Genomic DNA, 14,794 nt, shown 5'->3' on the forward strand with positions numbered 1-14,794 from the left:
CAATAAGCTCATATGATTACTGAAATATATGTGTGTGTTGTTTGTGTTAAAAGAATGTATAAATTAAAAAAAATATATGGATGATTTTACCTTATGTTTGTTTGCATTCAAATATTTACCATACAGCTACAAACTTAGTGTATGCAGTTTATACTGTGATTTTTGAATTACTACAAAATGGCTCGTTTTTAGTGGAAACCTTATTTAAACTATGCGACAATAGTTTGAAAAAAAAACTGTAACCTTGGGAGATACCGGTATTAATGAAATATTTCAGTTGCAAAAAAAATATAATAAGTAAGATATCCTACAGTTCACATAATTATACATTGATAATCCTTTCAATCAATATTGATCTGACACATTACATTATTTTGATTATGTTAAATCAGTTTATGATTGAATCAACAGCTTACTTTGGCTTGAGACATGAGATGGAATAACATGTTTCCTTGGTAGGATCAGTACTTGGCATCTTAAGGGTTATCTAAAGAACACTTCCACTAAAGGGATCAATGCCGAGACCCCCAAGTCACTAAGCGGACACCATATCTACTACGCCGCAGCCACCGAACCAGCTTTAAATTCCAGAGGCTAAAAAAGCACACAATTATGAGATATTAAATGTTACGGCTTGGCAGATGCTTTTTTTTTCATCAAGCAAAACATATGATTTATTTTGGCTGATTTACTTTATAATTGAAACAATTATAATGTTTTGTACACAATAATGTCCAAATATTTATTACGATACGTGGTTATCAAATAAGCGTTTGCCCGTAAATAAGGTAGCACCTATTATCATATTATTAAATTAGTCTTGAAGTACTTACTTTAAATCAGGCAACATGAGTGATATAGTGAACAAAAAATACACAATAAAAATCTACTGTATGCTCGACTCCATTACATTCGGTTTGATCCACTGCACCACAATGCTGAATGGAAATTCGGTTTGTATTTCGAAGTTTAGGAGGTCCATCTGCGGTTGAGTCTGCATTATGTGTGATTCCGGAGTGTGTCCCAGCACTCCTACCTAATAAACTTACTAGACTCACGAAAGTTGGGACTAATGGTAAATTCAAACCTTCCACCTATTGTGTTGTTAGTGAAAAATTGCCACTTTGGTGTGTGTGTTTGTTGTTTTTTGTGTTGTTTTTTTTTTTGGGGGGGGGGCGGAAGACCCGGATGAAAACCCACCTGCCAGGTATGGTGATAATCAATCAAACGCACATGTTTCCGAGAACGGGCATTGAATCCTGGTCACCGCTGTGAGAAGCGCGTGTACCAACCAGTGCGATAAACGGACAGCCAGTGAACGGAAATTTCTGTGCTGTTGCTATATCGCCTACACGGACGCATTTTTTTTATTTGCTCTTTTCTTCGATCATGGCCAATTATTGCTTATATCAGCCTTTCTAACAGAGGAGTCTGGAGATATTCGGTGTATCATGATTGGCGGAATGTGTGTAAATTGTTTCCGGGATTTACATTAATCCCGCGAATATCACAACAACAAATATTTGTTGTAAAATGGATGCGCCCATGCTTACGCTACTTTGATAACAATTTAACTCCCTACCTTTCTTCATTTCTGTTTTATGTTATTGAAAAACAGAATAAAAAATGGGTAATTATGTTTTATCCATTTGTGCGCTTTATACCATCATTTTGCGTTTATTTATTTTTAAATAATTTAAAATGTTATACGTTTTCGTGATGTACGTTTGGCTTGGGTTAAGTGTCTAAAGTATGATTAATAGCAATTATTTTTAACCACTTAACAACTAAATGTATCGTAAATTTTAATCTATACATTTAAACCCAAGTAAATTTGACTATATCATTTGATGACATACTCTGGTGACATGTTGAATATTTTCATTCTAAGTATTCACGGGAGCAGAAAGGATAAAATAAATATGGTAGGTTCTTGTTGAGTCGTTGTTTTAAATATTGAAGTAAATACTGGTAGTACTTACCTAAAATAAAGATGTCTCTTGTTCCAAGATCCCTCAGGACAGGTTTGGAGACACAAATACACAAGATGAACACAGATACAAAAGTAGACGTCCGTCCAGATGTAAAGCTACAGTATGACTGCTAATTATCTGCATTCGTTTCCGGTCAATCGATTAGTCTCTGCCGTACTGTTCCGGTTACACACCAGTAAATTTACCACACTCCTCCCCATTTTATCCAACGGGAAAGAGCCATAGAGTCCTTTTTCAGTCTTGGTAACTTGTTACTTCATCAAAAATTTGGCCTACACTAAAGTTCCGGGCCCTGGTGATACTTTATTTTGTATTCAATTCTGCAATGCTCCATTAATTGTCCACTAAAACAGACTAGAGGAGTAAATTGTGCCCAGCATATAGTTTTTCTTTAAACTTATAATTAACAACGGAGTTTTTCCAAACTTTCACTTCCATTCATTGTCTATACACTTCAGTTGTGATCCTTTCTGTTAAAATTAGTGTCCTAAACATTAAAATATTAAAACTCCATATTTAAAATTCAATAATTGGCCACACGAATGTCATATTACATTATGCTATTTATAGCCCAAACAGTTGAGTGGAATTCCTCAAAGTGAGCTGACACACATCCCGGACCTCACTATCCCGATATGACGCAATCACGTTGGCGACGTCCCCTAAAAAGGATGGAGTGCACATCCGAGCCCCAGCTGGTCGAAAGTATGGCGAGTCAGTTTCGATCAACAGCCTGTTCGCCGGGACCCTCCAGACTGCCTGTTTCTGCGCCTCCGTGAAAAGCCGGGCTTGTCCTGAATAACTAAAGAAACAGTTAGGGAATGCCTTACACCAGCTGATCACTACCTCTTGCGCGCCGGTGAAACAATGCAGCACCACTTTCTGCGTCCGAGCAACATTGGGCTTTAATAATTCCAGACACTCCAGATAGAGCACTCCGGACTGCCGATCCTCCCCATCCCGGATATGAAGGATGATTGGTTGACAAGGGGATGACAATTCTAATATCCTTGTGAGAACTTCCTCCTGTAGCCCCCAAGTATCTGCTGGCTCGGTTCGATCCAACCCAACTTCTCCCAATGCCACTACTCGTTCATTCCTCAGGAGTTGTTTTAAATGACGGTAGAGCTCAGGGTTGAATCTTGCCGCTTTCCGGGGATGTAATCCCACCGCGACACCAAACCCAGCCTGAGCCGGGAAGGATGTCGGGTAGGTCTCGGGTTCACAATAGATCAGGACACCTCCTACCACATCCACTTCAACTTGGGGTCTGATCCCCACATCTGCATCCAGAATGGTCCGGATTTCTGAGTAATATGGCATACGCAACTTCACTAGAGACCGGTCCAGGTGAAAATGAGAATCGAAGGCCGCAATCCTGGTCGTTACTGGTCGTCCTGACGCTTGGGATGTGCTCCCCCTAGCCAACGAGAGGTTTGCCTGTCCGGACACTGCCAGATACTCCCTAACAGACATGTTCAGTATATTAGAAACAGCATGAGCCGTTACACGTCCTACAGGGTCCGTCACTGCCACAACCGGGGGTGTCGGGGTACTTGGATGCTCCACTTCAGGGATTTGAACAGGTAATCCAGCCGCAGCATGAGCCGTTCCACGTCTTACAGGTTCCGTCACTGCCACAACCGGGGGTGTCGGGGTACTTGGATGCTCCACTTCAGGGACTTGAACATGTAACCCAGCCGCAGCCGGGACGGTACTAGAGGTACGCGGACTGTCCAGGTTGAAGAAGTACACTTGCCGATCCTTTGGAATATGTTTCAGTAGACCGACAAGGACATGCCAATGAGCAAGAAGAGCCTGCGAGTTTAGACGTTGGATGTCGAAATCCACTTCCGGCCATCCTGATTGATGAGCGAACTCGGACAACCACTGTCTATCCACATCAGATAGAGACACCTCCGCGTTGATACCTAAGTCATTCTTCTGGGCAAAATCTAGCAGGGTACCAAGCCGATTATCTCCGACGAGTTGTAGAGCGAGCCATCTAAGCCCTCGCAACCGAGCTACCTGCCAGGCCGGATTCGCCAAATTGCCTAGCTGGAATCGCTCAGGAAGGTGCCTCTGGTAGACGTGTCTGCTTAGATGGCGAGAATCTGACGTACATCCCATTAACGGACAACGGGACGTTCGCTTCTTTTTCATGGGCTCTTCCATGCGGCTACCGAGTCTAGTCCAGACTGAGGGTTTCAGGATTTTCCTCACCGGCACACACTCTGGCACGACTGGTGTCGATTCAGCTGGTTCCTCCCTCATCGGATAACTCCTTTTCCGTGGCTCCCTCACACCATAGGAACTATTGGTAAACACCTGGGTAGGAATTACCAATGGTGCCAGGTTCCCAGCCTCGACCGGGACCCTAGCTACCCCAGCTTTAGAGGCTCCAACCGAAATCGGAGTCCCCTCCACCGGAGCACGTCCTTCCTTGATCAGTGGGGTATCTTCGCACTGCCCCACATCCTCAACGACGTAGAACTCTCCCACTTCATCCAACGCCGCGAAGAAAGAAGAAGTTGATGGATCTTCTTCTGGCGCTATAACCGAAAGCACTTCGGTCTCCATGGGCAGCTCTTCGTCGTCTCCTGAAGCCTCTTTTACCTTGATTGCTCCCAGCGACACAGTTGCCGGGACCCTCAAAGCTGTGGCCGGTAGAGCCGGAAATCCGGACTGTAATCCCGAAAAAGTCTTCGGTCGTCCAGTTGTCTTCCGTACCGTACCTCCTCTTTGACGAGCATTCAGCGACACTCCTAGGCAAGTTTTCTTGGCCGCAGGTTTGCCGAACGCCTTCGCCACGAATTCTTTCGAGCAGATTACATCTGCATGGTACCGGAGCTCAGAAACAAAACGATTCTTGCGCTGCTTAACCGCAATATCATATTGCCCCTTGATGAGCTCTTGAATCTTCTCCTGTGGCAACCTTGAGGAGTGAACCTGTCCCGGGGCATGCACTAGCTCCCTTGCCGTGCCATACAGGAGTTTGCCTTCGGAGTTGGCTACCTCCACCTCCTGTGTCACCCGGGCCTTCTTCTCCAAAACCTCCCTCCACCCTCGTTTGGGACTATCTGTTGCCGAGCCGGAGTCAGACATGCTAAAACAAATAACTACATTTTACAACTAAATTTTTAAGTATATCATTCACTCTCGAGAGTAAGCCTTCAACAATTTGGACACTTATATTTCCTTATCCTCAAACCTTCTTCCTCACTCACATTCACACATCTACCATGAAACCACTCATCACACCAATCGCACTGAATCATGAACGAACCGTCATTTGGCTGTCTACACACACAATAGGTTACATCACTGTCAACAGCTAAGTGTCCAGTCGGTCGGTCAATTTCCTGACTTGGGAGATAAGTTACCTGACATATTTTCAAACGATCACGCTTCCTTGTTTTGACCACATTCTTATGCAAGAAAATAACTAAATAAAATAATATTAAGATACAACACAGTTTATTTTCCGTTTCTTTTTCTATGTGTGTGACATTTAAGTGACATGTATTAATGTTTTTGATATCCGTCACATTGTTGACTGATTGCGATCATTTAACAATGCAGAGCGTGAAAGACGGCTAAAGTGTGAATTCTGTAAGTATGCATGTATAGATAAGAAGATAATTATTAGCCGTGTCACCATCCCCGGTCCGTTCTATTTAACCAATAGTTTGTATTATTTCACTTTCTAGTGTGCGATATCAGGCATATTGACTGGATCACCCATGGATAGTTGGTATTATTTCGCTTTCTAGTGTGAAGTATCCAGCATATTGACCGGATCACCCATGGATAGTTTGTATTATTTCGTTTTTTAGTGTGAAGTATCCAGCATATTGACCGGATCAACCATGGATAGTTTGTATTATTTCGCCTTCTAGTGTGAAATATCCAGCATATAGACCGGATCACCCACCTTGTTTATAACCTCCTTCGTATTGACTATACCCGGATCCCATATTTCCCTAGTCTTGTCATGTCCTTTATTCCATGTTTTTGTTAAGAGGATCACATCATCTACGTCCTCCAAATCAAGATCCAGGTGATACTTGTTACACTCACCCACGATGGTTTCCCTGGCCAAAACATCATGATTGCCATTCTTTGCACCTGCCCTATGATTAACCATCTTTGTCCTGAACTCCATGCTACTTTGCTCCAGCTCTTGCTCTTTGAGAAAGAGGTCTGCTCTGGGAGTGTTCAGTGTGATGATGAGTTTGTCCAGCTGCACTTGCCCCCCTACCGGAGCCTTCTGTAACTCAGTGGCCGGACTGGCTGACTCACTGACCCTCGCTTGGTCTCCACTAGCAGCCTTTATCTGAGCCTTGTATCCACTGACTACCTCCTGATGGTCTGCTACATGTTCTTCAGACTTCTCCTGCGCACTGGTCTGAGGCTGAGTCTGCATCTCAGCTTCATCTTTCTCATGGTACGCAGCCAACTGGGCAAGACTAGCATCTGACATGTGACCAGCTTCACTAACCGGTCTCTCGTATTCCTCCTTCTGTCTATCGGCCTCAACCTGCATCTGATGGACCAACATATCCAACTCACTTCTCTCCAGAATTGTGTGGTTGTGTTGTTCATTCATCTTTCTGAAATTTTCCTCACTTTGTGCCAGTCTCGTTTGCAGTTGGTTATTTTCTCGTTTCCTATTCTGGAAGTCATTGCCCTGCTTCTGCAGGTTCTCCTTCTCCACTTTCATTTTGTTCTCCATCAGTCTCGACTTCCTCTTAGCAATGGCCTCCGACTTTTCTGCTTTCAAACGCTTGAAGATTGCACGAGCTTTCGCCAACTGATTTACTCGGGCTTTCTCCAACTGATTTTTTGAAGCTTTCTCCAACCGTTCAATGCATTTCTTCAGCTGCATGTTTTCGTGACCAAGTGATTGTGCCTGTGACCTTGACCTTAAGATTTCTCCATCTTTTCTCTCCATCTCCTCATGCACTTGCTGCTTCATCTCTGCAATAGCTATCTGTCTGTCTTTCTTTAACTGTTCTATCATCTCCCGTGCCTGTTGTACCTGCTGCTGTAATTTACTCTCGATGGAACTCTGCAGTTTTTGAAACTGGGCTTGCAGCTCCCTTAATGCTTGGTCAACGCGTGCTTTATCAGTAAACATAGCCGCCTGCTGTTCTTTGCTCTCTTTCAGGAGTTCTATAATCTCTACTTTGTCCTCTATTTCCTGGTTGACTTTCACCACCAGGTCTGTCTTTGCATGCTGTTCCATGGCTATCTGTTTTTTCATCTCAGACATACGTCGGGAAGCGTGGTCTTGACACTGAATCATCGTCGACTTTAACTTATCTCGTTCTTGTACCACTTCTTTGTATACGGCCATCAGGTCCCTCTTAGAGACGTTGTTCAGGTCCATCCCAATCTCATCCATCTCTGACTGTAGATCAGATGAGAGGCTGTTCTGCATGTGACTGAAGCTAATGTTGGCGCGGAATGAGCCCTTGTTTGTCGCAGAGCTGATGGATGAAGTGCGGGAACCAGAGGCCCGAGACGCGATATCACCTTCCCCTGTCTGATTGTTGGGTGAACAAACAGGTATATCAATCTGCTGCTTCACAGGTACACTGGCCGGGCTGCCATCTAAAGACTGTTTAGCCGTAACATAGCCGGACGAATAAAAACTACTGAACTTGTTACTGTCTTCAGGGACTGCTTTTGTTATCGGCGTGCTCTCTGCGATTGGGAGGTCACCCTCTTTAATCTCAGCTGTTTCGGGGATTTCCTGGCAACCAAAACGCCTCTCCAATTTCTCCATGATTGCGTTGTAGGTAATATTTGGTGTCTTATCGGTAATAAGTGTATGGTAATCCCTCGCCGTGTCAGTGAGACACAAGCACAAATAATCCTTCTTCTCCCTTTCACTCCAATCATTCACCACCACATAGCGGTTAAACTTGCTTTTAAACGACTTCCAACTACCCTTTCCACTATACACAAGTGTCTTTGGTTGTTGGGTCAACCTTTGTCGTCTGTCATCATGTCGGTGGGTTCGACCAGCATCATTTTCTCGTTCGGGAACGATGACGCCCTTAATTGCCGGTTGAACATTGGGCTGTGCATTTGTACCTGCAGGTAAAACATTAAGTTGTACACTTGTGCCTGACGGTTGAACATTTGTTTGATAATTTGAGCCTGCGGATTGAACATCTGTACCTGCCGGTGCAAATCCATGGTTTGTTACCCCAGCTTGTATTCCGATCCCTTGGTGCCCCTCCATATTAGTGAAAGGCTGTAACTGTCCTTGGGCCGGGTACCACTGCGGATAAGGGTACCACCTGTATGGGGACCCATTTTGTGGCGGTCCTTCCTGCCATGGTGGGAACTGCAATGGTTGTCCAGGGTATGGCTGTTGGATTTGTGGGTACGGACCAGTTGGTTGCACAGATGGGTACTGGTAAGGAAATGGTTGTTGTGATTGTGAAATTGGTCGTGTCTGTACTTGAGTTGGTTGCGCTGACGGGTACTGATGAGGAAATGGTGTTTGTTTTTGTACATTTTGTTGCAATGGTTTCATTTCCTCAAAATAAGCTGAACCTAAGTCAATAGTTCTCTCAGCCATGGTCCGTCAATGTCAATTTACTGTCCAAGTTTAGTCAAGTATTTCAAATGAAGTACACCACACACACACATTTGCAATTTAAATAGATATGTAAAACTGGTCAATTATTAAATATTCCTGACTCACAAATACTTTTAATTTCTAAATTTATCACACTCACACCCCACCATACAATCAATAAATACTCTTTCTCCACCCAATCAAAAATGGGAGCAAATGAGCACAAGTGTAATAAAACAAATTAATGGCCAAGCCGCCATCACCATTCAAATAACATATACTAGAAAATGTAACACCCAGTATTTGGTACCGGGTATTTGTTCTTTAGTGATTGTGATTATTAATAGGGTCAAGTATAAATATTGTTCAATAGTGTGTGGTTATCTAAATGACTCAAGTGTAATAATATTAAATTGTTGAAAGGAATAGGTTTCAATCACGCACAATACTAAATAGTTAATCTATTTCTCAACCTAATAAAAATGAACACACAAAAATGGAATCAAATAGACATATATGATATAAAGCAAATGGCCATTAACACCAAAAATTTATGTATCCAAAATATAACACCCAGTATTTAATGCCGGGTATTATGACCGTAGATAACTCTCAGTATTGATCAAGACACAGTATCAATAGTATTAAATGGTATGCAATTGTGTAAATGACTCCAGGATAATAGGCCACTATTAAAGGAAATGGATTGGGTTTATACCTATAACCTCCACTCAACCAGACACTGCCGGTAAAGTATGATGCAGGTTATGCGCGATCCCCAGCGATGCCGGAGAACCGATGATCCCTCTGCTCACTAAGACTGCGCGATCCCCAGCGATGCCGGAGAACCGATAGTCCTTCTGCTAAATGCGACTGCCCGACCGCACGTCTCCTCTGTACCCTCAAGGCCAGATACCTCCGGGTGCAGGAACTCGTGCACTGGCTAGGCTAGAACACAACTATTGTAGAAACAAAGACATTAAATGATTATTCTCCAAAAACAATTAATGGCAAAGTTTTTAATCACCCTGATAGCACTAGCTTGAAAAGAAACTGAAATATTTTTCAGTGTATTTGGTTTACTATACTTAATTATTTATAAATTGCTTTAGAGTAAATACGGTATTGCTACAGGTGCGCTCTTTAGGAAGTAGAAAAGCTTTACGGTAGACCAAAATATGCTTGTAATATATCCAGTCGCTCAGAAAATTTACAGTTTCAACTATGCATACACCAGTAATGATACTAATATGTGATGAAGCAATAAAGCAAGATGACAATATTTGTAATATTATTACAATGAAATGAAAATGACACTATTTCCTAAGTATTTATTTTTTTTCAAAAAAATACAATAAAATAAAAAATCCAGGTTGAAATAAACTGCAATTGCTATTGCACTCCAATATCAACTAGCGCAACTAATTACAATTATTAGTTACACTACATATCAATGAACAATAGATGCAATTGCTGGAATTCCAATCACCGGAAAGTAAACAATGGAACGATTTCCGTTTCCGGTTAGATCATGGCAACAACCAACGAAAAATGGGGTATCCCGAACTATTTATAGATGGTTGTTAAATCCGGGAAATTAAAAAAAATCCCAGTGAAATATCAATAATTCTAATGAAAATACGTCTCAAAAGAATAAATCTTCAAACTTTCAGATAAACTAAAGATGGGTTTTACTAATACATGAAAGTACCCGTACTTTCACTGTTTAATAATAAGTTTAGTCCAGAAACTATTCTGAAACCATGCAACTATTCCAGAATAATGAACTAAAAGGTTAATTCACAAACTTTATAGAATAAATGAACAAATGTACAATGCAATCGTCAATAATGACTGACGACATGTGCAAAAACAAGATGGCGGACAATTTTCCGCGAAAGCCTAAATCGCAAAAAATATCACAAATATCAAAATATTGTTGCACTTTCATAAAATGCAAAATTAAATGTCACTATTGTGCAGTTTCTGCACAATCTTGACAACAAAATGAGTCATACCACAGCAGAAACAATCAGAAAATCAAACCACAATGGCGGGTATGTTCCCGCAAAGGTTCAATTTTTGGAACTGCGAAAGTTGCAAAAATTATTGCTCGCAGCGCCAGTGAAGTAAAAACTGGTAGTACTTACCTAAAATAAAGATGTCTCTTGTTCCAAGATCCCTCAGGACAGGTTTGGAGACACAAATACACAAGATGAGCACAGATACAAAAGTAGACGTCCGTCCAGATGTAAAGCTACAGTATGACTGCTGATTATCTGCATTCGTTTCCGGTCAATCGATTAGTCTCTGCCGTACTGTTCCGGTTACACACCAGTAAATTTACCACAATATGGCCTGAAATTACATGATAATGTTCCCACATGATGCAGTCATTATGGAAAAAAATTGACACAGTCACCATTGTTTTGCTGGCCTAAACATGTGTCAAAACATGTCAATACATTAGATTCCACTTAATTGAATATCGGATTTTCAAATAATCCGGTTAATTGAACACAAATTTAAAACACCAAACCATTTGCATCTCTTCCCATTGTAAAAACCCTGCACATTCTGATAGGAAATATGGCTAATTCCAGTTAATTTAATAGCCAATTATCGATTGCATGCTATATTCAGCAAAGAATCTCATAAATCTCCAAGGATACTGCAGTGCTTTCCACAGGCCATTTAATGGTCCCTCACCGCTTGAATTTCGAAATCAGAGTCCCCAGGGTGCCTGAAATTTTTTGATCAGTGTATTTTGGCTGATATTGCAACTAGCCATTCTTAAGATCAAAGCGATATCGAATTTGCCAAAAATTTTGAAAGCCAATTTAAGATCCTATATTGTCAACTACATCTAACACTTTACCCAACTAAAGCCTGCTTGAGGGCGGTGCTTAGCTGTATTGGAAATTCAATATTGGCCAATGAGAGCGTACGCTTTGTATAAGGGACAGCACTCGTAGGCAGGCACAACCTGCAGTTAAATCATGCAGACGACTCGTAGGGAACATGTAATCGCGACTGATGATGGCTATGATCCTCATGAAAGTTGTTCATTTCATGAATTACTCTCAAAACATTTACTTGACTCGTACAGCGTTTAAACAAATTATTGTTGAGTTCATTTCACAACTTTAAATGTTTTCTTGAAGTCTAAAATGAGCATAATTAAATTTGTAATCCGAAACCCACTTCCGAATGTAAATGTTAACTCTCAGCGTTCTAGATAAGCTGCGTATCAGTGTAATATACGCATTAGAAATATCAAGATATGCTCGATTTATCATTTCCATGCGTACATTTAATCAAGCCAATCTGGACTTACGCAAATGATGTAAATTCTCTTTGTATAGCGTAAACAAAAAATATAAACAGCTGATTGTCTTTCGCCAAAATATGAGACGTGTTATTGTAATAATTAGAGCTAATTTGTGCGCTGGATTGAATAAATAGTTAGCCAGTCGGTATGTATACTCTGTTTCATCTAGAGGCATGGTAAATTTAGTATTTATTATTTTAACACAGTCAAGCGCTTATGTGTTTATTAAATTATATGAAGAGGTCAGCATGGCTTCTTCGAAGCCAAAACAAATTACTTCCCAAAGTAAAATTCTTTCTTTTTATACAGCAAAAGTTGTATCAAGCAAAAACATTGTACTGCCAATACTGAATGATTTAATTTCCTCTGTTTTCAAATAAAAAAAGACACACTTAAACGCTAATAAAACAACTTGAAAGTTGGCAAAAAAGTTTTCTGTGGCTCACAGTGGAGTAAGCCTATAAACCAAGGCATTAAAAAACAAAAAACACTTTAAAAAACCTACTACTTTGAAGGAATACACATAGTCAATGGTTTATTGTGTTTAACATGATTAAAGTAGTGTGTCTGTACCACGGCTATATTCTTGTTTTACTTTAAGCAAATTACCCTTCAAGCAAAGCAAAATTTGACCATTTACCCCCATGAAAAGTGGGGATACTTACCCCCATGGGTCAAAAATTATCTATAAGTACGCTGACTCTATGTTAACAGATTTTTGCCTCAAATAAACAGTGATAATTTATGTTGTGTTGACCCTTTGTCTCAATAAAAAAGGCACGAAAATTATGCAGCATGTACAGCATCGCGTCATGTGCATAGAAAGGGTCGGTGTATTGAGCGTTGTATTATCAAGCAAACACCACGTCAAGCAATTTACGCATGTTCAGTGGCAATATTTTATCAAATCTATAAATTGTCACTTATGCTGAAATTTATTTGATACTTGAGAAAAATGGCCATGTTTTTTGAAAAAGAAATCATTTAGCACTTTTATTGTCAATATTTACCAGAAAGTGCTTTTAAAAATGGGATTATCAGGTAATATAAAAACTTGAAAAGTAGTAAGTATGCAGTAATAGAGTCTGGTTGATACGGATGTATTGGGAAATTGTTCGAGTCGGGATTTTACTTTCTTTGTGGGAAAGTTTTAAAACAATTATTAAAATATGTCTTTATAAATGACTTTATAGCTGGGGGGGGGGGGGGGGTTCTTGAAGAGTCATAGCGCACCAAATGATATCATTTGATGCTGCTTTTCTTAGAGTTATAACGCACCACAGAACGTCAATTGACACATATTTTTTTTGAAGCAAGGTTGGGAGGGGACACCTGAAGCCACCCTATAAGCCCCGGGGCGCCTAGTTCTTTAAATGTCGCTTTTTATGAATTTTGACTGGCGCGACTTTATAGTTATGGACCAACCCCATTAGGAAAGTCAACCAGAAATTCCCGAAAAGTTGACAGTTAACAAAGAACGGTCCAAAACAGCTTTTAAATGCAGTTGTTGGCCCAAATCAACCACTTGATTGGAAAGATTGACATTTTTCACATTTAACTGATATATTCTTTCACAAAATACTATCTTAAACATTTAAAATGTATCCATTCTGCTCTTACATAACGAGAAAAACAGCGATGTGACTGACTTTCTTGAAATGCGAATCTCCCGAGATTTCACGGTCATATGACGTTATTTCTATTTTTAGTAACAAACCATGTGCTCAAGTGTTTTCAAATTCAGAATGACATTTCCCGGTATTTTAATTATTCTGGCTTATTTTGTAAACAAATTGTAGTGTCAATACAAAGTCAAAGTAAATATTATATAAAACTACCTGATTCACAATGAAATCATTCTTAATAATCCACCAGACGTAAGTTGTTAATCACAAATAATAGATTTCAGAAAACGAAAGTAATGTTTACAATTTCAGCATAAAGTGTCAAGGTCGATCCGAAAGTATCCAAATGAAAACTCGTCACGTGACAAAGCGACAATGGCGTCAAAATTGTGAATTTCAGACTGATGAGAGTTATTTTCATCTATTGTAAGATGCATTTGAAACATTTGAACCTTAAAATATTCCTCGATGCAGTAATTTATATTCATTCACCAATATATGTAGAAATGTATCCAAGAAAATGAGCTTTCTTTGATTTATAGCGTGACATAAATATGTTACGACTCTGGTTGACTTTCAATACGGGGTTAGCTTCAGCGTACAGGTCTGTCAATACTATATAAACTGTACGCTGAAGTTTCTTTAGCTACGGGGCGCCTTAAAAAAATCCTGTAGAAAGCACTGCACAGTGGTTGAGAGTTATGAATTTCATTTTGGTTCAAAACTTTACACAAACACACACAAAATGTGTTTTTGCTAGTTGTTGTAACACGATCACGACGACAGTCGACAGTAAGAGAAATAACTTCATAAGTTATCGCAAAAAAATATGGGAAGATGACAATGCAGTTTTAAAGGTAGTTTACCCATTATCCGTACAAAGACATTCGAACACACTACTGAAAGATACATTTGCACTTATTGAAGATATCGACTGAATAGGAATATTTCCTAAAACGGCTTTTAGATCCGCCAAAACCTCCAACTTATTTTCACTATTTGGAAGAGAATCAATTAATGCCGCTATGGACGCTGCCATCTTGTTTTAATGAACGAAACAAACACCCTACTTCTGGAACAGAGGATGCACACAACTTATTTCAAGTGGACAACTTACGCTTTTAATCGGTCGCGAGGAAAGCGTATTATTGCATGGTTAAGCAAAATAATAATTCATTAAAAATAACTGAATCTGAATCTGAATGGATACGTTGAAGTGACCAAGTTTGGCTCAATTCAACGGGGAATG

General features: G+C 40.2%; 1 protein-coding gene and 1 long non-coding RNA gene across 4 annotated transcripts in view; both read right to left on the reverse strand.

Moving 5' to 3' along the window:
• Positions 1 to 14,587, reverse strand: part of LOC127838090 (26S proteasome non-ATPase regulatory subunit 5-like) — a 158,837-nt gene extending 144,250 nt beyond the window's left edge. For 2 of the 3 annotated variants that reach the window (XM_052365667.1, XM_052365668.1), the window contains exon 1: positions 14,525 to 14,587. In XM_052365667.1, coding sequence (XP_052221627.1) covers positions 14,525 to 14,584 — 60 coding nt within the window. In that variant the 5' untranslated portion in view covers positions 14,585 to 14,587. Of the gene's footprint in view, positions 1 to 14,411 lie in introns of all 3 variants that reach the window. The other variant, XM_052365669.1, reaches the window with a different exon arrangement.
• Positions 4,964 to 10,375, reverse strand: LOC127838103 (uncharacterized). The gene is made up of 3 exons (XR_008029665.1): positions 10,307 to 10,375; positions 9,308 to 9,548; positions 4,964 to 5,100 (listed from the first exon to the last, which is right to left on the reverse strand). It is a non-coding gene; the product is annotated as an uncharacterized LOC127838103 (long non-coding RNA).
• Positions 14,588 to 14,794: the final 207 nt, after the last annotated feature.

This window comes from Dreissena polymorpha, chromosome 7 (genome assembly GCF_020536995.1).
Source record: "Dreissena polymorpha isolate Duluth1 chromosome 7, UMN_Dpol_1.0, whole genome shotgun sequence".
Lineage (NCBI taxonomy): Eukaryota > Metazoa > Mollusca > Bivalvia > Myida > Dreissenidae > Dreissena > Dreissena polymorpha.